We start from the raw sequence: 23,223 nt of genomic DNA on the forward strand, positions 1-23,223 counted from the left end.
ATCAGTCCCCACTCGACTCCCCACCTGCTTCCCAATGATTTTCGCAGACATTAACAAAACCAGGCAGACAGCTATTTTTGAACTCTACATACTTTTGAGGGCGGACAATAAGCTTGTCTGTCACCCCTCCAGGGTGGGCAGGAGGCAATGACTGCTGCATCACAACATGCCAAATAACAACCAAAAGAACAGTTAGAAGGGTCACATGAAATGAGCTCAACCTTGCCCGGATAAAGCATTCCATCCCATACTGAAGAGCAGCTGCAACCAAACAACACTTCAGCAGCTCTGAAAATGCAGCAAAGCAAGAAAGAGTAAAGGAATTGGTGTAAGGGCCAAAGCTGAAATGTGCTTTCATCAGGAGAGGCTTGCAGGAATGGAATAAAATACTGCAGAAAAGACGGCTGATGGAAACAGCAAACACTGACCTGAGGGACCAGCTGTTTTCCAGGTGCACTGCATCTGGAGAGCCACCACGGGGTGCGTCGTCATCTGAGGCCGATCCCGGTGTCCCCGAGCTGCTGTCCCGAGGGCTGTCACTGCCCATCCCCCCTGCCTTGGTAGGGCTGTCCTGGCTTGACAAGACAAAGGATCTCCGGGGAGTGATTTCCAGCTCTGTTTTGAAGCAGGCAGGCTGGGGAGGCCCTGAGAAGCCCTCACCACATAGCTTGTCCAGGTCAGGCATGCTGAGTGCCCTCAGTTCCCGCAGCCTGGAGCGGGACAGAGGCAGCCGGCCCAGAACTCGGCTGCGCCGCACCTGCGAGGCCACGGGGGGAAAAGGAGACTGGTCTGCCCCAGTGCTGCACTCCTCACCCCTCTGGGGCTTTCCTTCCTTCATGACACCCTCCACTGCACGTGTTGGCTCTGTGCTTATGGGTGACTTGGCCACGGTGTCAGCTGGCATCGGCGTGCTGCCATAGGAGCTCAAGCTGCGCCGCAAAGCACGTGGCGTGTCAGCGGGGCTGGATGCAGTGGCCATCCCACCGCATGACCTCCTGCCAAGTTGGGACCGAGTGGCCGAGTGGATATTGATGGCCTTTACTATGGGTCGGTCGAAATTTGCCAAGTTTTCAAAGGATTTGATCCTTTGTTTGACAGAAAAGGATGAGGTAGGTTCGTGTGGCCAGTTCAACTCGTAGTAGTAGTAGCTCCTCCTAAAACTCCTCAGTTTGTCAGTGGCGGGGTAAGTAACATCACTGGTGGAGGGGGATGTGTCGTGGATCCTCTGGGAGCTTTTGGAGCTGTATACCTGCTCCTTCCCATTCTGGCCATTTGGCAGGGTGAGATGCACCATCTGTAACGGACCCATCACCGCCTGGGGACATTTTTTGTCTGCAGCATGGCCCTGGGGACCTTGTGCAGGCTGAAGCTCCACAGCATGGCAGTTCTCCCTTAAGTGACCAGATAACTGGGCTGGCATCGAGTATGTCCTTGTCACAGGTTTTGATAAGCCACAGAGATTTCTGTCTCTGGCAATATCTACTTTTGAGAAATACGCTGTGGTCCCCATCTCTTCAGTCAGTTGATGCATCTCTGTGTTCACCTCTTCATTTTTCTCCAGCAATGGCAGTTGCAAAAATGGTGCTGGTGAGGAAGAGGCAGAAGATGAGGAAGAGGAGGAGGAGGAGGAGGAAAGCTTCACCTCAATGAAACTGCGCTGAATCTCCTGCCCTTCTTGCTGCTCCAGCTGAACTGCAGGAGACCTCAGTGAAGAAGAGCCTCCAGCTGATGCTCCAACATTTTGCAAATCTAACTGCCTAATGTCATCTGCACTATAGATGCTCTTCATTGTGTTCAGGTTCATTCCAGAGTTCTCAGTTCTCTCTTTCATATATTCAACTCTTGTTGCCCCTTGAGGGGATGAAGCAACTTTGGATTGACTTCCTCTTGCTCTGAAATCATCCACCTTAATACTCTTACCCTGACACACTGCAGGCTGCAAGGAAGCTTGCTTTTCTTTTGGCTTTCCCCATGCCTGCTGCAGATCCGTTAGCTGCCCACACCCACCACATTTCATTTCACTGCATGCTGGTGGGCTGCTGGTGCCATTTAGGGCAGGCAGAAGTGAATCTTCAGAAATGACCAGAGATGGTTTATTTTCCAGCTCAGATTTCAGAGTCTTTGAGGCTGCTGAAATGCTCTTGCTCAGATCTGGATTTGTAGATGAGTTACGGGGCAACAGTGCTTTCTTCCCCAAAAGTTTAGGAGACAGCTGTGGAGATATAGAAGTCCTTTTCTGATCAGCCCCACTGATTTTGGTAAGATTAACACTGGAAGAATCTGAATTTGTCTTTGCTTTGCTTTTGATAGTGAAACCTTTTAGCTTTGGACCTCCTTTGGCCTTCTGGTTATTTAAAAGGGTTTCCATTATACTTTTTTGTACTATTCCCTTAGACTCCTGGCAAGATTTTTTCTGCGAAGATGGGCTGTGCGGTACTGCAGCTTCTTTGCAGTGATTTGTGCCCGAGCTTTGGACTTTTCCATTTGAAGTCCTTCCTAAAGTCACACAGTTAGCTTTCTCATTTTTCCCTGGCAAGTCATGAGTTGTATTAGCCTTTGGATCTTTAGATCGGGAGGGAAAGGGAGACCTGAGTGATATTGCTCTTGCTGATGTTGCATTCACATGATTGCTGTCTGTTCTAGACAAGCTGGACACACTGTTGGTTTCTTTCTTTGCTAAGCAATACGTAACAGTGTGATTACAGTCATCAACCACTGTTTCACTTTCAGATTTGGATCTCTGTTCGTCATGACATCCTTCTTTCTCAGGCAAGTTGTTCTCCAAGCCACTGACATTTCTAGCAGAGCAAAAGCCAACTTTTTTGCAGTGCAGAGACCCTTTCTCTTCAACAGATTCACAGCATTTTATGTGTCCATTACTGATCCCCAGATCCACTTGTTCTTCTGCACTTAAGGCACCATTGTTGTGGAACGTGTAAACGTCAGGGACATCAACTGAATTCTTTAGGATGTTATTTTCTGGCAGAAAGATTGAGGAAGGAGAACACAGAGAAGCAGAGAACACTTCTGAACATGATGAGGGACACAAACTGGGACCACTGCAGTCTTCCAAGCCCAGTTTGCTGACACCTGACTCCAGTGACCCACACATCGCACAATCCTCAGTTTGCAAAACTTTGCCACCATAGTGATGTGGTGGTGCCAGTGAGGATGAACTTGTCACAGATGTAAGATGCTGCTCCTGAGAAGGCTTTTGCAGCTCATCGTTCAGGCAACAAATCTCAATTTGCTCATCATCTGACTCCAATACAGGACAGACTGCTGGGACATTAGCAGCAGTGCACGGGCCAACCAACACGTCACTAGCACTATCAAATGTTTCTGTGACAGACTCTGCATCTGAGTGAGAATCTTCTGCAGCCCCATACATAGACTTTGGAAACACGTCACTTCCCTTACCCTCTGGACAGCTTGCTGCAGGCAACTCATCCTCACTTAAACTGCTAAAATTCCTAGAATAGTTATTTAAAGAGTTTTTATTCACAGTAAAAAGTTTGCCTGTGTTAATAGAGTCCAACACAGACAGCCCCAAAAGCCCTTGTGCATTTGCTGTGCAATTCGTAGTCTTCTCCAGCAGCTCCTCCTTCACCCGACGTGGCTCAGAACCAGGGCAGCCTTCATCAGTCCCACAGCAGCACATTGTGGTGGACTCATCACGGAAGGGGCTCTCTGCTCGCGATGGGGTGCGCGAAGCCCTGCTCTCAGGAGCAACCATTTGGTTGAGCAAGTCATCAATATTGGTGACAGGCATGCAATCCTCGGCACGGCTGCTCTTCGTGGTACCTCTCTGCACATCTTTGGTCATGGCATCAGGTGGCAGTGTCATTCTCTCTACTGCACAGCCACCACCAGCATTTTGGAAACCTGCTCCTTCTTGCTTCCCAGTACTCAATTCTTCCTCAGCTGAGAAGATGCTGCTGACATCAGCTTGATTTTGAGTGTCTACTGCTGGAGGCAGGATGAGGTTTGTAAATCTGCTGACAGCTGCATCATGATTTAAAAGAAATAAGAATAAAAAAAAAAGAAATGCAAATTCTATCAGATGTAGGAAGTGATATAAAAAACACCACATTTTATTATAAAAATAGACACCCACGTACTCAGACTAGATATTTTCCTTCTTCCTTGCACTCCTCCTCTTCTATAATCATGTTTACAACAACTCCAATTTATCATAACCCTGCATATTTGAGTAGCATGCAAGAAGGATGCATCCACCCTCCCATCCAGGCCAAGCAGTCATAATGTGTTTAACTCTCATCTTTAAGATTTAAACAGTCAGGCAGCCAGCTACCAAAGTGTCAGTGTGCAAGAAGTCAGGCTGAGCAGTGCTGTTTCTCACTGCTTGTTTGATTAAAAACACCTCCAATTGGTTGCACAGAGTATACAAAGCCCTGCTAAGCAACCAAAGGTGAGCAGGTAACAGCGACAAGCAGTGTATGAACACCTTCACTCTGATCCTCCTGACTCTCCTGCAGGTGCTTAATGTGACATGCATGGGTGATGTTATACATGCATTAAGCACATTGGCTTTGTGAGACTTCTGGCACAGATCTTTCCACTCTTACAATATATCTTTACACACTCCTGGACAACACACTAAGCTCCCTGTCACTGCTGCACTTTAATATGTACCAGTTCACCCATAGCCCCAGTTCCTTAATTTTCACCAGTTCACCCCAAATATTTGCTTGCACCTTCCTCTACTGCTTCTGGGACACAAATCCATATCCAAGCTGTCTTCCCAAGACTGGTTACTACCAGAAGAGACTCAGAAAGTGCACGGAGAAGGAGGAATCCATCACAAAGTCAGCATCCCTTCCTGCTCATTCAAACACATCTGTATGTCTCTCTTATCCTTGAATGAACCTGCAGGACTGTCCACACTGCTTATCTTATGTACCTGTGTTAATAAAGCTCCAAGCTCATCCTGGAGCCAACAGAGGGGAACACATCCTCTTCTCTGCCAGAAAGGCAGAGCACAAGGGAAGTAGAAGAGTTCCCTGATAAAGAAGTGCCAGTATGCCCCTACCCCAGTGCTGGTAGACTGCAAAAGGCAGAGCAATAAGGAAACATGAAAAGGACTCTGCCAAACCAGGAATTCCTTAAAGAACAACTGGAATTGAAGCATTTGGAAGGAATTTAGGCTCATGGGTATTAATAGGTACACAAAGAAGACCATAAGCTACAATAAAGCAAAATATTATGTTCTTCCTGAATTTGAAAAGTATGCTTTTCTTTTTCAAACATTCACTTCCACACAATGAAATTTGTACAGTCTGTGGGGAAGCATATATTGCTGCACGAGCATAAATCAACCCTGAGCAGAAACTAAAGAAGTATCAAGTGCTTCAATTCAAACCAGAAAACTTTTTAGGAGATGCACGCAAATAAGCATTTTGATAAGATTCTGATTATCCTGGGTTTTATGACACAAAAAAGCATCTTATCTTCTAGCTGTCCATTCCCAAAAACACTGCTTACTGTTCAGCTCCTAAAAGAGACAGATGTAATTATAAAGGGTCAATGTACTTCCTGAAAAGACACAGTAGAAAAATGGGCTGTCAGTACAGGGCTGCTGCCAAGTTAACTCCAGGTATGCACAAAATGACTCAGACCTCAGCAAATGCCGACAGGAGGGACAGACAATGGGAGCTCTGAGCACTTAACATGGATGTAGGTTTCCTCCACTCATCGTGGCACCAGGGAGTACCTTGAAGCCTGGTTTGGTGATGAGGTGCTTTTAATTTGAATTAATGTGGAAAGAAGGAAAGCAGAAGATCAGACTGGTACTCATAATAAATGGTACAAAAGCAAAACTACTCTCTTCTCACCTGATGCTGTTTTCTGGATCTCCAGGGTTACAGATGTAGGAAGACACTGCATAAGCAAGCAGATTTCCTCATACGTCATCTTACTGACTGGGATACTGTTGATGGTGGTAATCTCATCTCCTACAGTCATCTTGCCCATTGATCCCTGATGCAATAACAGAACAAATGAAATTATAAATACATCTTTGCCATAGGGGAAAAGATTGCAGGGAACAATTTCTGGTCTACAAGCAACATTCCCTATTTCACATCACCACAGGGCACAGGTACCACTGCTGACAGTTTTCCAACAAATAAAGAGCAGGCTGTGTCTTTGCCATGAGAGGAACTGACGACCAAACTCAACCAGGAAGATCAAAAGAGCTGCTGGGTTCTCTGAGAGATGAGTATCAGGATGGAGGACACAGCCACTTTCATTTAAATGGACTGGTCTGGATTAGACTTTCAAGACTGGAATACTGTCTACCATTTTTTGCTTTTCATGTAGGAATTACATCCCTGGTCAAAATCTCTTAGACTAATTAGACTCTCCTAGATTACCAAACTGGACAAAGAATAAGCTTTTAAAGTGAAAAAAACAGGTATGTTTCTCATCATGGTGTAATGTGACAGACAGAGATGTAGGAACAGAACCCAAATCCCCAAGTCTTACAGCCCAGTGTGAACTGCTGCTGAGATGCATCCCCTGTTAACACTAGTGGCCCTTAAATAAATTAAAAATGCAACATTGAACACTGTACACCATAACATCATTTTTCCCTTGTCTATGCTATTGTATCTAAAGTCAGCAGTTGCATGTCCAGCATGAAGCCAGTTTCCAGAAAACATATGCAAGTAAGAGATGCAGAAAAACAACACATTACTGGTACTACTATGGTACGTGGCAAATCTGGCCAGCAAGTAATACCTCCTGGCACCAGGTTTGTATAATAAAGGGATATATGCTCATAAAATAACAGGGAGGATATTAAAACACACATTTCAGGTTGCAACATGACTTCTGTCTTAAAAAGCACCAGGATTTCCTTATCCTGTTTCTGCCTCTGATAAAATGTAAGAAAACAAAGTAGTGCTTCCTCAAACTGTAACTTTGGAATGTGGATGAGTCAATCTCAGTATATCTGCCTTTTGCCTTTCTCAGTTTTGAACCAGCCAGAGTGCACTTCTGAATCAAATATTTCATTCAACAGGCCTTTCAGAACCATACGGCATGAGGACTTTTGCCCAGCAGCAATGCCTCCCTTGCTCTTTTTCTCCAGAGTCCACTAGCTTAACAATGATAATCCCTGCGAAGTGAAAGCAAATCATAACAAGACAATCCAAAAAAAATAACTACCCTTTCTGCTGCTCCACCTGGACGTAGCCCTGTGACAACAACTTTCAAGGGCATAGCCTGGATTTCCAAATCCAGGCCGAAAGACTCGTGCTCATTGCGTACCAGAGTGACAATTTCACCCTGGCACTGCCCAGTCCCATCAGGTGCTTCACACTTCTTGCTGTGAGGGAGCATCCTCGCAACAGGCTTGTTGTAAGAGCCATGCTCCTCTGTCCTCTGCCTCTGAAGACTTCTGCACTCGGTGCTCATCATGCTTTTCACTCTTGTAACAGCCCTGTGCTCCAGTCTCGGGGATCTCTTAGATTCAAGTTGTGCCTCTCGGAGTTCCCTCAAACTTAGGCTGCTGAGACGAACTTCAGGCACGCTAGAATAGTCAAATGCTATGATAGGGAAGAAAGGAGAGTCTATTTGGTCTGGCGTGCTGTCTGCAGACTCCATGGAGCTGCTGAAGGCAGGGGAAGGTGTTTCTGTGCCAATATATCTAGATGAGTTGCTGTCCTGGATCTCCTCATCAGTTTCTACTGATGAGGTTGTAATGACAATGCCAGCATCCTCCTGGCTCTTGGCCCTCTGGCTTCTTTGCAAGTGGGAACTTTCATCATCATCACTGGCATCACCATCATAGAAGACAACCCTTCTCTGTCGATGAAAGGGGCTGCGAGCAGATTTGGGACTGTCACTGAGGATGCCAGGTCGGACAGACTCCACATGCTTGTTGTGAAGACAGGATGATCTCCCACTAGTTGAAGAAACCAGACCACTTGCTTTTGCCAATCCTGCTTCTCTAGTAGCTAGGAAAAAGAAGAAGGAAAAGAAAATGTTATATTTTAATTGTATTTATCAGTGATTTTTAATACCAAGCACATGACTGCAGCAGAGGACATGTGAACGTTTCCAGAGAAGTTCAGCCTCAGACAGCAAAAGCAGTTTTTTCAGTCTTCCTTCTAACTCCAGTACACAGGAAGAGCAATGGCAGACAGCTTCAGAATTTATGAGTAATTTCTGAAATCAGTTCATGACACATCTGGTTTTATTTTCAGTTTATTTCTAAATTATGGCTATCACCCAGAGAAGAAAGAGATGTATATGCTCATGCGCTCTTTACATTAAACATTTCTTTCACATCTTGCTTAAATCTAGGATGCTGTTTTTATCAGTTTACAGTGAGTGAAAAATGTTTTCTCAAAAAAAAAAACCAGAAGCACATGGCCATCAGTACTAAATTAAAGACTAATTAGCCTGAGAATCCTTTTCATATCATGTTTAGAAAGAACTGCATCTTACTTTCCAGAAAGTTCCCCCCAATAAAAAAATGATTTTTTAGCATGAAATAATAAATTCCCGGAGAAAAATTTGTAGAAGACAAAGAGATTACTAGACAAGCACAGGAAAGGGAGAATAAATATAATATCTTTGAATCAGAAATCAGGTGCATGACAGTAAGGAAATGAAAGATTCTTCCAGTCAATTACTATGAGAAGAAAGATAATGTGCAAAAAATCTAGTGTCAACTTGAACATTTAATTGTTTTTACACTGCTAAACTTGGCATTTTGAATTTGTGTATTTAACGTAGCAAAGAACACTTTCATTTAAATGTAATCAATCAGATGATCATAAGCCATCTGAAAAAAAATCCCTGCAGCGTTCTCAATCTAGATTTGGCCAGACCAATCAAACGAAGACATTCTCAGAGCAGCAATTTGGACAAACTACCATGGAAACAGGCATTTATGAGCACTGTTGTAAACCTCTTCCATCTTCCAGAATTTTATATGATGAGCAGTGTTTTGCACTATGCTGCCAGGCAATCACTATCAGCACAGGAATCACCGTAGCTCTTCTGTAAAGCAAATTAGTGCTCAGTGACTCTCCCTGCATTAACCAAATGATCAGGCATTTCCGTGGCTTATTCAGGTTACCAGGAAGAAGAGAGCTGTCATCCAGTAAGCTGCTTCTGTTCTTCTGACGGAGCTGTTCTTCATCACAGGAGCCAGTTACAGCATCAGAGAATGGGATGTGGCTCGTGCCATCATGCGAGAAGTACTGGGAAAGCTCTGCCTCGGAGCTGACGGATCCCTGCTGAAAAAAGCCAGGCTGGTGATCTAACTCCATCAATGCTTAAAGCATTGCTATGAGCAAGCACCACAATTTCAACACACATCACCTTTGTCAACAAAGGAAGTTTAAGGCCAATTTAAAAAATAAGGGAATTGCCAGGATACTGAGGATCAAACTTTGGTGGCTGAAATGCATCACAACAACACCTTTCTGGCCGGCATAATAAAAGAGATTCCAAATCTTACTGATCAGCAGATATTCAATATACAAACCAGGGATGAAACTATTCTCCTCTGTGACTCCTTTATACACCTTCTTCACTTACAGAAGGGCTCAGTTTGTACTTCTGGTCACTGATGTATGACTTCTTTATCTTTCCCCAAAAAAGCAACAGAGACTTCCCCATGGTAATGGCTATAGAGGGAGACCAAGCACTTAACCTTCTGCACACAGGCTTGGGTCTCTCCTGCTAATTTGTCCCTGTGTCAACAGGAGCTTCCTGCAAAGCAAGGAAGCATCTTCGAGGTGACAGGAGGTGGGAATCCACAGCTTTCTGTGCCACACTCTGCACATTGCTCCTGAAGGCAATGATCACACCATCGGGAGTTTGCAGAGCTAGCATGAGAATTTAAACATGTGGCTTAAGAAAATAACACTTCTATGAAGCCCCTGCAACACGAAAGGAGGGTAGAGGTTTATTTTTGAGCGCCCTGAGTCGCAGTCAAGTCGCAGCTTCAGCACTTGAAGCAACCTGTTTTTATTGTATCTGATCCTTTACCCGGCTTGCTGGTTCCAGGAAGCGTTTCATCGTCCAGCTGAGGGGAGATGAGGTCTCTCCTTGTTTGGTCTTCACACCAGGAGATGGGGTCTTTTGCACAGTGCCTGTCGAACACAGCTTAGTTAGATGTCAGAAATTAAAGTTGTGGTCCATATATCCCAACAACCCCCTTCATTCACCATCTGAGCCTGCAGCTGTTCTTAATCCCACTTATTATCTGAACTGCCTTCATAAAACAAGATTTATTTAACATTTCATGGGCTCTCCCTCAGATCAGGTGAAATATTACCAAGAAACACACTACACCCACCAGGCCCACAGCAGACCTATGAGCACAGGATGAGCAGGAGATGGTCTCCCTCCCCTGCAACCACAAAAGACAAGCTAGCAGTCACTTGGCAGATCTATTGCAAAAACGGTCTTAGCTGACAGAGATATAAGGATAATCATAAATCTAACATTTCTGTCTGAAAATCATCTGGGTGGTCATTCTGCCATTGCCAAGAGCTTGCTTTCATCTCTAACATTCTAGGAAGTACAAGCTTTCGAATAATAATTAGAAAACAACAACAAAAAACAGTCAAACAAACAGCTAAGAATATATTTTGACATGAATCTAGGAACTGAAACAGTACACAACACATGGACCTTTTCAAATAGACACACAGACACTTTTTTGCCGCTGCTTTGCCCTCTACATGGATAAGTGTACAGAGGTGGAGTCCCCTGCTAGGACATTCTCCAAACTGATCATGAAGAGATGACAGACCAACCATCTCTACTTTGCCAGACTATGGCAACCTTGTGAAACCCAAAGCAAGCAACATGATCCCATAGATCTGATCCACTTGAATTGGATGTCTTTGCTAAGATTTTGGCAGTGGACAGGGTGATTTTGTCCTCAGAACCCGTCTGCTGTTTTGAGGGTTCTCAAAAAATTAAGGATGTTGATGAACCGAAGAGCATGTCCTTAAACATTCCCACATCTGGAAAAGGATAAATATTTAGGAGGAAACAGGCTGCTACCTGAGACATGAGAGGAGCCCGTGTCCTTACTCTCTCGGTGAGTAGTTCGTGCGATTGCTTCATCCATCTCCTGCTCAGAAACCTAATGTCCAGTGGAAGACAGAGATCAAACTGGGTAAAATAAACGAATACGAAAGCCTGACCGCTTACCACTAGAAACAGGATTCACTTACGACATACTGCTTTTAAAGCCAGAATTAAGAAGACGTAGTTGAGAGCTCCTAAATCTCAATCCCCTGATCCAGACTTGATGCATCCAACCACTCTTCAGAAATTAGGAGGCGGAAGACAGCCAGTTTTATGAAGATAATGTCCAAGCACCATGTTGTGCAAATAAACAAAACTTTGCTGGACTTAAAGAAGTCAAATAAAGCCATTACAGTACAATTTTAACTCAATTAAACCCTGCATATTGATTTATTGAGAAAATACTACTTTAATATAAACAAAGACTGCTCTGTTCAAGCATACATCAGCAACAGAAGATACTGTATACTTAAACTACCGGAAGAATATCAGACTTCCCAAGATACTAGCTGTTGTTCTAATTTTAATTTCTACTTGCTTTCAAAAAGAGGAAAACCTAAACTGTTATCAGTAATAAATGTTCTTCTGGGTTAGGAATAAATATCGGTTTACCGTATTTGCTAATTTTCTCCTGAATCACTGCCATGCACTTAATTATTACTGGCAAATTCCATATAATTTTGTAACAGGAATGACCAGTCTGCAGGAGAATATATTTAAAAGCAGAAAGCAAGTTAATTCTCTCAGAAGCAATTTCTGCACACACTGCTTTACACGAGTTAAAATTCAGCATAAAGAGAGATGAGAAACTTGAATCTTTCTGAAACAGGAAGATTTGAAAGACTCCTAAGCAAACTCAGCAGTTTAAACATAGTTTAAACACCACACTTACTCGGAATAATAAGAACAAAGAAAATGTTGTGGTGTTTCTCTTGGATGTACATGAAAACACCAAAGTGAATGTATTCAGCAACTAAATTTACTGCGGACCTCTTGAGCCATAAAATGAGAGATTAAGTATAAAAATGTCTAAAACAAGAAGAGTCTTTGTAGAAATACATCTGTTTTCAGATTGTGGCATGACCTTTGCAGCAAACCAAAAGTCTCTGGGCTCCTGGGACACAAGGAGTCCATACAGGACATTGACCAAACCTGAGAATGTGCTCCAGGACCTTTACATAAACCACTGGGTACAAGATGCAGAACAAAGCATCAAAAAGGTGCTGAGCAGATGGCAGCATTTGTTTAAAGCTAAACAAAAATCCACAATTCTGCAAGCTCTGCCAAGTTTGATTCTTTAGCATCCTCCACACTTTAGGCAAATCAAACTCTTCTATGGAGCGGGACAAGCAAATACTTAGCTACCATTTGCATGTTGGTGTACTATAATTAATTAATACATTAAAAATAATAAAACAACAACAACAACAAAAGAAAAAACAAACCAATAACAACAGACAAACACTTCTGTAGGTCCCCCAGTGCTGTCAGAGAAAGGATGACAGTGAAATGGGATAAACGTGGGTCCCCATACAGACACTCCTTCAAAGGTCCAACTATAAAGAGATTGCAGATTACCTGCGGTGGAAACGCCTCAGGGACCCTCCAGCTCAACTTCTAACTTTACTTAGTGATTTCTGGCAAAGGATTTGTTGTTATTTCGAATATCACTTATGAAAAACTGTAAGAGGATACACTTAATAGTTTCCCTCTGTTACTGACTAATGGTGAGCAATTAGCCTAACTGAGTTCATCTCAGCAGATACTTGGTTGGGTCACTCATCGGCTTTCGAGCCACCAACAGATTGAGATGAAAAGAGGGAGCAAAGGGCAGGCTCTACTCCACGAGTTCTTATTATACTTATAGACTCTGAAAAGTCTATATGCCTTAGTAATGCAATCAAACAGACTCATCGTGCTGGCTCAGCACAGTATACAGACTCCCCAGAAATACTGTTATCCTAGGCTGCAAGCCCAAATCTTACCCCTTTCTGCTTACCTTTAACTAGCAGAACCAAGGCCTTTTTCTTTTTAGCATCACAAAGCCTCAATGGCCATAAACTCTGGGCAGCGTGACTCTATTCGTCTATTGTTTGCATATATAATTTAGCAGAAAATATACAGTTAATTAAAAAGTCAGAAACCTCACTTCTCCTAGCTATGGATTTATTAGGGTCTCTATTTGCAGTTACAAGTTCAAAAGTCAGAGCTCTCTGGACACATGAATGCAAATATTTTTACAGCTTCAGTCCTGTTTAAACAGGAAGGTTTTGTACATTCATGAAATTCTTTGAAATACTGAAATAAAAGAAGTTGTTATTCCTTATAGTTCGGCTAAAAGGGCTTTATCTTCTATCATCAATTTTTAAAAACTAATTTAAAATAATCACTCACTTTGTAAATCCAAGCTTATTTTCAAATTGCCCAGCACACATTTCACAGATAGCAGAACATTCCAGATTCTCATTTTTTAATTCCTGAAGGAAAACTTTGATGTTTGGGCAGACTTCGCTCTTTCAAAAGAAATATTCCTATTACTCCACTATAGTTAATCAATTCAATCTGTTGATAATTATATTCCTGTCCCTAAATTATATTCCACTCGCAGACACACAGACGGACTAAATGCAAATTAACTTTAAGGAGGAAGAGGATTTATGCCACGTTTGTGTTGACACTTGGTACGAATATGAAGAAAGATGGAAGCACTTCAGCTCAGTGGTTCCAGGAAAACTGCATCCAATCATTGTGTGAAGAGGAGAAAAGCAGCAGGGGCAGTTCAGCATTGCTACAACTTACAAAACTGGAAGGCATCACCGCAATCCTTTAGCCTGACTTTTTGCACAATACTTGTCACAGAACGAACAGTCCAACACTCTTCATTTGCCACTTTCCTGGCAGCAAGAGTCAAATTGTAGCAACAGATGAAAAGAACAGAGATGCACAAACACGTTTTCTCCCTACCTTTGGGTTGGGATGCCGACTAATGATAAGGCTGACTGGCCCTGGACCGCATTCGCTCAGAATGGCGTAGGCTTCGCTCAAGGCTGCATGACGCAGGCTGACTGAATCTGCCTCCAGGATCTGATCACCCCGACTGTGGAGAGACATAAAGCCAGTTCATCACATCCGCCTTTTACAAATACATTTGTGCTTCTGACTGGTGGCCAAACTTCTTCAGAGATACAAGTATCTGGAAAAGATTTGCAAAACAGCTGGCCTCGCTCTTGCTCTCAGTGATGTGAATGGTTTAAGTCCTGTTGACTTTGCAAGGCAGGTCCAGTGATCCCTTCTGCACTTATTGCTAGTGCTACAAACCCTATTAAATCAACAGAGAAAATTAGCTGCATTTGGACTAGGGTGAAAGCAAAATTCAGTTCTGCATTCAGATACTTGTTGGGCACAGAGGAAAAATTAGATTCAGATGGGCTGTTCCTTCTCATCATACTAAATTACTTAACAAAAACACTGATAAGAAATTCATGATGTAGATTTGAATGTATGAAGTGACTCCAAGAAAAAAATGAGAGAGATAAGGAAGTATTTGCTTCAAATTAATGTTCAGAACACATTAAACCAACAAACAAAAGTCCCCCCCCTTCAAAAAAATAACCTGGAAGGAAAGCATAAATTGTTTTCTTTTCTTTTCTTTTTTTTTTTTTTAACTCTTGCTCATGGCATTCAGACATCTGGAACTATTCAAAAGAGAAGATCATCAAGTAGGGATATCATTAAAGCATTCTCCATAATTACTAAAAGATTTGCCTTATGTAGACACTCAAACAACCCACTACCACTGATTTATGTTGGGTTACTTGTGACAGTGAAAATGGGCTTACACCAAGTCCACACGCCAAACACAAAATGGCAAATGCATGTGGCAGCCTTCTGTAGTCTGCACTCTACTATGAAAGCAAAGGCAGTTGTGTAATCATGCTGCTGCTTTACCTACCTTTTAAACACCTCTTAGAAACTACGAAAAATGGAATCATTTACATGGGCTCATAACTGAGAGGGGGAGTTCAGATATAGAAGGGCTGGGCTCAAGCCTTTTCTAATATTGTAAAACCAGCATCTGATTAACAAGGTTTTCTGAAATCAAAACCATCCTGTAAGTTTTGGCTTATGGAGCCATAAACCACTGGTGGGACATCAGGAGCAGTGTCTCAAAGAAGCAAGCTAGAAAACTGGAAAGCTTGCCTGGATATAGTCAATCATTTAAACCTAATAATGATGCAGCTGTTGCATGCAGACACAATCAGCACTGCAATCTTGTTCCAAAGAGGTTTACAAGCAAGCAAGCTGGCACTGAGGTATCGTCTCCTGTAGGCATTTCTATTTGGTAGGAAATTTCAAGGCTTTTTGGCAGGGATGCAATCATGAAATTATCTTCTTTTATTATTATTATTATTAAGCCAAAATGCTCTATCACAGTTTTGCTGTGCTGGAGAACAAGGAAGAACTCTCTGCCCATCACAAAAGCAAGGCTGTTACACAGCACCTCTGCCACAAGCCTGGTGTTGACCACGCAGACACAGGGCATCTTCAGCACAGCCTCACCTCCCAGACGTGCTCCTGGCACCCGACAGCATTTATGCAGCAATGCAGAAAGTGGAAAAATTCCCTGGCTTGTAAAAACAAGGCTCCCAGGGTAGGAACAGAAAATAAATTTATGTCACATAATCTGATGCACAAGGAAGCCCTAGGAGTGATTTCCTTTCTCTCCAAGAGCTCGTTATAGTCATGCAAATGGCACAACAGAGTACATGAGACAAGCATGGAACAGAGATTCTCCAGACAGTAATGGCAGAAGTGCACTACTGCAGCCTGGGGCACAGCCAGCTGCAAGAACATCCCCCACAGCTCTTCTCACGAGAGTTTCAGGTGACTGAGATTTAACATGGGGCTCTGCACATCTCCTCCCATTGTGGGGTCTCTGACTGCAGCTCTGAGAAAAAGACACAAGGCAGCACATCCTGCTGCTTACTTTCCCAACTGAGCTAGCAGGCTCAGTTTTCTTCACAGAGAATTAAAAAAAGCCAAAAACAAGTCTTAATGATCATGCTGCCTACAGCACACAAAACAATATTTCTTGAGTATTCCATGACACTTTGGAATGTCTTTATTTTCATGTTTTCTTGTTGGTGAGTACTGAAGTATAAATACTTTCCAGCTGCATCAACCAATAGGTAAGAAGAAACTTTCCATTGATTTTACTGCAAAACCACTTCGGCATGTTTTTGTTTTAACTAACCTTAATCTGCCATCCATTTTAGCCACTGATCCTGGGGCCAGGCTGTGGATATATATCCCCGGAGAACTGTTTTCAAGCGTGAGACAACAGGCACCAATGCCGAGTCCAACCCCTGGCTCTGTGAAAAACAAAAAGCACAAAGGAAAGCGCTGTTATTCCCTGCTCATTGTACTCACATAGGACACGCAAGCTTTTCTGTTCCCACATCCCATCTGAGATCAAGACTCATGTATTGTTTCAGGACTGGCCTTAGCTGCAGCCAGCCAGGAAGCCAAGACCAACACTGGAAATCAGAGCTGGAAATACCCAATCCTGACTGGTTTCTGAGATCCAGGAACGGCTCTGCTCCTGGCAAATGTTCAACATGCCATGGGAACTGCCTGGGACTGGAAGTGCTATACGCAGTCTGAACTGGTCTGAGACACAAAGGAGAAGGAATGGCAGTCCAATGAAAATCTCACTAAAAATTGTTTCAGAAAATAGGAGCAAGGAGATGCTGCCAATTGCTGCTCTCTTTTGTGAAATACCTGCATGACATCCCTCAGCAAAGAGACACGAAGAAAGATGAGGAGTTTTCTCAGGATCAGAGATTTCCCTTGTCCCCTTTTCCCTCTGCTGTCCGCCTCTAACTGTATTCATTATCTGTGTACTGAAGTAGAAATTGCTGGACACCTGCCTTCTCCAAATGTTTAATCCAACCTTTAAAGACATCATCCAAGTCTTTATAGCAGGCATGCTTGTCCCACCACAGAGGGCATATGCAGTAAGCTGTCCTTGTGCAACTATTGTTCATGAGATCAATCCCCATGCAGGAGATCAAGCAGCTCACCTGGGCCATTCTGAGCTGCCTGCAGGGATATGCCCTGCCCAGGGCTGTGCTTTACAAGAAGGGTACAGACAATCTGGTCTGACAAGAGAGCAATTCACGTTTTGCCACGTATCTCACAGCCTCACCCCCTTCTAGCATCCTGACTGGAACAGCGTTATGTACAAGGGGAAACTATTCAGCAGTTTTGGCATCAGAGAATGTTCTTCTCCTTCACTATGTGATTCAAGAGCAGAACAACAAGGGAAGGTCCCTGGATATTGCACAGATTAATTAGCGTTTTCCCAAAAGCCTCCCCTAAGAAATAAGTGTTCATTCTCCCAGCCCATTCCAACGCACCCTTACCTTTATTGAGCGTCACATCCATGACAATTCTGTCCTTTGGGCCGGGGCCTTTGCGGCTGGAGAAGGAACCATCTGCCTCATCGGGGCCGGGCGCTGGTGTGCCACCGCTGGCACTGGAGCTGGGCGAGCTGGAGCGGCTCAGCAGGGTGGGAGTTGCACAGGGTGTGAGGCTGGGGCTGCGCAGCCGCGTGCGCACCGTCAGGGTCACCACCCCTTTCTTGAGTTGCTGGAGAGAAAGAGCCCAGTGAGGTAGCACAATAAGCCAATGTTTGCCAGTAAAACTGTGTATTTTAAATTTGTGGAAAGTAAAAGAATGTAAAGGTGCTAAAAGGCACCCAGTAAAGAGAAGCGTGAATTGCTCTTGCGCTACATCCATGTTACCTTGAACCTCTGGATGGCTTCCTGATGGGTCAGCCCTTGCAGAGACTCTCCATTAACTTCCAGGATTTCATCTCCTGGTAATCAGATAAAAAAAAAATGCTAAGTCAGCAATGCACAGACTATACAGATATAAGAAAGCTGCCTTATGCATAAAGCAATCTGCTACTAAAAAGACTCCAACCAACTGCTCAGTGAAAACCCTCCTATTGTCATCAGCTTATTTTCACTTGTCCTAATGCTTTTACAAGTTAATGATGAATTCACAAAGTAAAGATTGCTCTTCAAGAAGAGATCCTTAATATAGTATTCTCATACTAATAAACCAACTGAAATCACCACAGATATTCACTTAAGTCTGAAAATAAGATGTTCATAACATGAAGTCCAAGGGGACCACAAAATCCCCCTTCTTTTATGAGCATCAATAAGAGAAATGAGAATCTAAGTGAAACACTACCGCACACCACTCCAAAACCTGCACAGGGAAAAATGGCCTTGCATCCACACACAGAAAGCAAATGTGTTCCTCTTACCAAGCACCTATGGAGGGAAAAGCAAGTAGCCCACACACTGTGATAGCAAATGCCCTGCTCACCTCAATAAACACTTCCCATCGTATTTCTACCTGCTTATTACAAGCTTCCAGTTCTGGGTTGTACTATTTACACCCCACTGTGCTGAACCTCTTTCATTTTATTAAAAAGAATGGCAAAGTGAGCAGGAACCAGACCTAATTTCTGCTATTTCACTTCCATCTGTTCAAAATTAGATGGGGTGATGTCATCACCCACGTTTGCCCCTCCTCTGCTTTCTCTGGAGCTTGTGAGCTCTGAATATCCAGTGAAGGCTTGCTGTGTCTTTAGGACAGCTGCTACTTAGCAGCTTCCCTTGATGAGTGCATAACCTATGCTGCAGGGCACGAGCATCCCTTTGGCAGTGTGCTGGACAGCTGGCACCCAATGCAGCCTCAAACATGTCATGTAAGGATGGGAATGGTAATAAGAGGAGAGGTAAGACAGGAGCAGATTCCTGTGGGAAAGGGGGATCCCCACCCCTTACAGAAGAGTTACAGACCACCATCCTAAGTTTGTGGTCACTCTGTACCTTTAACTCTCTAAGAGACTCTCTAACATGGGAGCACTCAGGAACACACAGAACCGGCTATACATATCATATACATCCGAGATCAGGACTTGGGAAACAGTAACAAAGCCAGGACATTTCTGCTTCTCTGGCCACTTGGCTGATCCTATTGCTAATCCCATCTTCCATCATTTCTTTTTTTTTCTGGACATGACTCTTATTTGTTGATTCAAATCAAAATCATACCAAGAGGCTCAAAAAACACAGGGGCCCAGAAAAGCCTCTCCCAGGCACATCACTGTGTATCTCCCCTTCTCACACCTGCATCTTTAAGCCAGACATTTCCCTGTTACCAACAACCCTTTGTATATGAAGAACTGGAGCTTAAGGCATGGGAAAACAAGGGTCTCTGTGGCAGAAAAACAACTTCATGCTGTAGATCCCCATTCACAAAATGCAACATAATCAAGTCAATTGCTGTGATAAGTCCCCTCCAGGATGGATAAACAGGGTGTGTTACATCCTCCACAGCCTCTTGCTGATGGCCAGGCACCCAAATAAAGTTGCACTTGAATTTTTCAGCTGGACTGAAGTAGTATCCCACTGTGGTCGTTTACATAAAGTTGGTGTCTCTCTACCATACCTTCCTTAAGCCTTCCATCAGCAGCCGCTGCGCCATTGGGGAATATAGTCTTCACAAAAATCCCCATGCGTCCGCGAGCAGAATCCTGACCTCCCACAATGCTGAATCCGAGACCCTGCAGCAAAAGGAGGGGAGGACACACAGCTGGCACCTTTACTCTATTATCACCTAAGAAAGACTGCTGGTAACATACAAAGAAGAACGAAAGAAAACCTAAGAGCTTCTGATGAATTGCACCGCCTCTTGCTCTCTGCTTGCATCTCCCGATTTACTGTCATTCTAATGGCAACACACTTACCAACCCAAAATGTAGCAGCAGGCACCTTAAGCTAGAAGTCAAAAATGTAATTCTGAGATCATATTTTCTTAACCCTGGATCAATATATTTACGTTATCTCCTCTTCCAATTTTAAATTGCTCTTAAATTGGCAGGCAGTAGATTCCCCCTCTTTTAAATGTAAACCCAAAATTAACTACAGGTTTTCCTGCTGTCACAGGTCCTACATATCCTTGTGGAAAAGCATGACATGAGGTCAGTGCTGTGATGTCAGGAACTGTAGCTGGAAAGGGGTTCGCACAGGGGGGCTGTCATACACATGTACATTTTTAATTATTCTGGAGACACGCACCACATTGTATTTAAATAAATCTAGATCAATGCATTCCCCAGGGCTCCATCTGTTAGCTCCTGCCCCCCCATGCTGCCCTGGCTGGCCGCAGGACTGCTTTGCAAAGCTGATCAGGGAACACATGAGCACAGCAGAACAAACATCTCCTCCTCCTGCTGAGTTGTTTCGCAGCCAAATCACTTCCTTGATCTATCCCCCTGTATTTCTCATCTTGTCACCACTGTATGTGCCTCTTACATGTTAAAGAGAAAACTCACTGACCAGGTGGACAGGGAGGTGGGATGCTGCTGTGGGTCAGTGATCTGAGGCCAAGGCTATTAGTAGCGCCACGGGCAGTACTGCCCAGCTGAGAGATGCTGCTGGAGCAGGCACTGACACAGTGTCACTACAACCCTGTAAAGCACACAGCTCTCTTGTTTCACTCCATGAATATGGACCACTGTTGTTACAAGCTGCGGGTACTTTGATAACACACTCCTGATTTCCAGAAATGAAGCACCCTACCTCCACCTTGCAACACACAATAACTCAAGTGAATGCTTACTGTGCAATTACCAAACACAAAGCAACTTACAGAAAGCACGAGACTGCAGCTCTCCCCATGTCTGTATGGGGCTGTTAGGAGAAATAGGTCTGCAGAAGGCAGCAGTACACAAGTCAGCCCACCTTCCCAAAGCGCTGCAGCTCCCCAGGAGAAAAACACTCCTCAGAGATTCCACTCAGCAGTGTGAAAATGAGGCCATGTGCTGCAGGGAAATACTTTCCAAGTCCCAGGTCCACATAGATAAAAACACAGATGTTACTATACAAATCACATGCAGCACTTATTCTAACACAAATAGTGGTTCCAAATGTGGAAGACACATGAAACAGTGGTTCTTTGAGGTAGCTCATGATGACTACAGCTGCATGGTCCCAGCTTGGAGGCTAGCTGCAACACAGCAGATAAGGATGGCTTATTGCACAGGGAGAGATAAGACAACTCTTACGCAAAAAATAAGGTTAAAAAATAAGGAGAAAAATCACTAGGATAAGGAGAAATACTCACTAGGAAACCTCACTGAAAAGGTCTCAGAACGGGGAGTTACAGCAACTGCATCAACCTAGCCAGAGAAGTCACTGCTTCTAAGTCTTTCCCAAACTTAAAGCACTAAAGAGAATTTGTTTTGTACTTGAATTGAAAGTCAAAACAAGGCTTTCTAGTTCAAAACACATCCATCTGATGAATTTAAATAGTATTTCAGAATGGAAAATGCATATTTTTAGCATATTTACGTGAGAGCATGGACTGGGTTAGGGAAAACAATACACACTGACTATAATGCCTTTTTATTCCCTGAGCATTCAGCCAGCTGGTACTTCAGAAATGTGCAAATACATTACTGGAGAAAGAAAAAAGGACCCTGTGACCCTTAGAATTCAGTGCTCTCAGATAAACAACCAACCAGGAACCTGTTTTGGGGGTTTAACACCTAGTTTACAGTATTTTTTTTTATTATAATGCATCCAGACTCCACGGAAATGTAACGCACTTGTCCATAAATATGCATGCAAACAAGTACTCTTATGCAGTTGCTCCATCTGCACATACACGTGCATATTTATAGATCCACTTTCAGGATTTGATATCTCAGTAATGACCAGATGCACCAAATCAGAATGAAAGCCACACCGCACTGACTGTATGACACAAATATTGTTTGCTCTGTATTTTGCAGGTGAAACTTCATCATTTACATTTCAAAATGGAGTTTGTTATTGTTACTGTGCTACCTCTGAAAGCAAAAACCAGTTCCATGCAGCTGCTAGGGGCAGGAGTTGCCTCACCAATGCCTCCTGCCACATGGGAGAAACCGGACACATGCAGACATCCTCACCTTGCCTTGCCCTTTCATCAGGACAATGTTAGAGATGATGGATGGCTGGGTTAGTCTCCATGGAGATTCCACCTGGGCAGCACTGAAGGAACGAGTGGACTTCTTCACAATGTGGTACTCCTGGTAAATGAGCAAGCAAGGGACACGGCTGACTGTGTAGCACAGGCACCAGGAAAATGTGTCTCACTGGGGATGTTGCACCAGGAAAATTGTGTGCACTTGGAAAGAGGAGGAGGATCTTAATAGATATGTTCAGATGAGAATTCAAAGCATGAAATGCTACCCTGTTACTGTCAAATTGAATTTTGCCAAATTTTCCCCCCATTTCACACAGAAGGATTATTCTGTAATGTACCAGTCACTATTTAAATTACAAAGATTAAGGGCAGCTTCACAATATACTGAATTCTTTGTCTGCTAAAAATAAAATAAAAAATGCCCTACATCAATAAGTCATTTGAATTAAGAGAAGTAGGATTTTTTTAAGTGCTCAGATCTCTGGAGCTGGATCTCATGGCATCCAATTCAGGCCTGACCACAGCATGAATGCTTCCCATCCAGACCATGCTTACACTCAGCTTTTACACCCACCTGACGAGCTCCTGCTGACTCCAGCTGCTGCGGCAGGGAGTGCTTCCTTCCACCCCGGGAGTATTTCACTGCTATCTCATAGCTAGATTCACCATTTTCCACCATCAACTCATCATCCTCTCCCACAGACTCTAAGCGGGATCCAGCACCTAGGGAAAAAACAGAGAAACATCTCACAAATGTCTCAGAGCTGCTTCATCTTCTAGCCAGCATGCAATAATTACCTCCTGCAAACCTCAACTTAGCAATGCCTTAAAACAATGCTTGCTGCACCCATCCAGGCACTTAAAAACTAGGTTTGATCATCCTCAACTGAAAATCCTTCTGCTGTCACAGCTTTTACTATTCTTCTGTGATGCTGAACTCCTCAGTGCTGTCACTTGTGGTAATAGGGAAGAGCAGATAATTGAGCAGGTAGCTCAGGGACAGAGAATAAATTCAGCTTTTCTCACCCAATGTCACTTGCATGCACACTAAGCTCTCGAGCCTAATTCATTTATTTAAAATTAAAA

At 43.5% G+C, this 23,223-nt stretch overlaps 1 protein-coding gene across 8 annotated transcripts in view; it reads right to left on the reverse strand.

The window, feature by feature from the left end:
• The window catches only part of PDZD2 (PDZ domain containing 2), a 195,799-nt gene that overhangs the window by 13,546 nt on the left and 159,030 nt on the right, over window positions 1-23,223 (reverse strand). For 7 of the 8 annotated variants that reach the window (XM_085213140.1, XM_085213138.1, XM_085213143.1 and 4 more), the window contains 13 exons: window positions 22,712-22,860; window positions 22,121-22,240; window positions 19,615-19,729; window positions 17,889-17,962; window positions 17,508-17,733; window positions 16,337-16,454; window positions 14,047-14,179; window positions 11,056-11,137; window positions 10,030-10,133; window positions 9,113-9,272; window positions 7,192-7,982; window positions 5,856-6,000; window positions 429-4,005 (listed from right to left, as the gene is read on the reverse strand). In XM_085213140.1, coding sequence (XP_085069266.1) covers window positions 429-4,005; window positions 5,856-6,000; window positions 7,192-7,982; window positions 9,113-9,272; window positions 10,030-10,133; window positions 11,056-11,137; window positions 14,047-14,179; window positions 16,337-16,454; window positions 17,508-17,733; window positions 17,889-17,962; window positions 19,615-19,729; window positions 22,121-22,240; window positions 22,712-22,860 — 5,794 coding nt within the window. The remainder of the gene's footprint in view (window positions 1-428; window positions 4,006-5,855; window positions 6,001-7,191; window positions 7,983-9,112; window positions 9,273-10,029; window positions 10,134-11,055; window positions 11,138-14,046; window positions 14,180-16,336; window positions 16,455-17,507; window positions 17,734-17,888; window positions 17,963-19,614; window positions 19,730-22,120; window positions 22,241-22,711; window positions 22,861-23,223) is intronic. The other variant, XM_085213139.1, reaches the window with a different exon arrangement.

This window comes from Meleagris gallopavo, chromosome Z (assembly GCF_905368555.1).
Source record: "Meleagris gallopavo chromosome Z, MGAL_WU_HG_1.1, whole genome shotgun sequence".
NCBI classification, from domain to species: domain Eukaryota; kingdom Metazoa; phylum Chordata; class Aves; order Galliformes; family Phasianidae; genus Meleagris; species Meleagris gallopavo.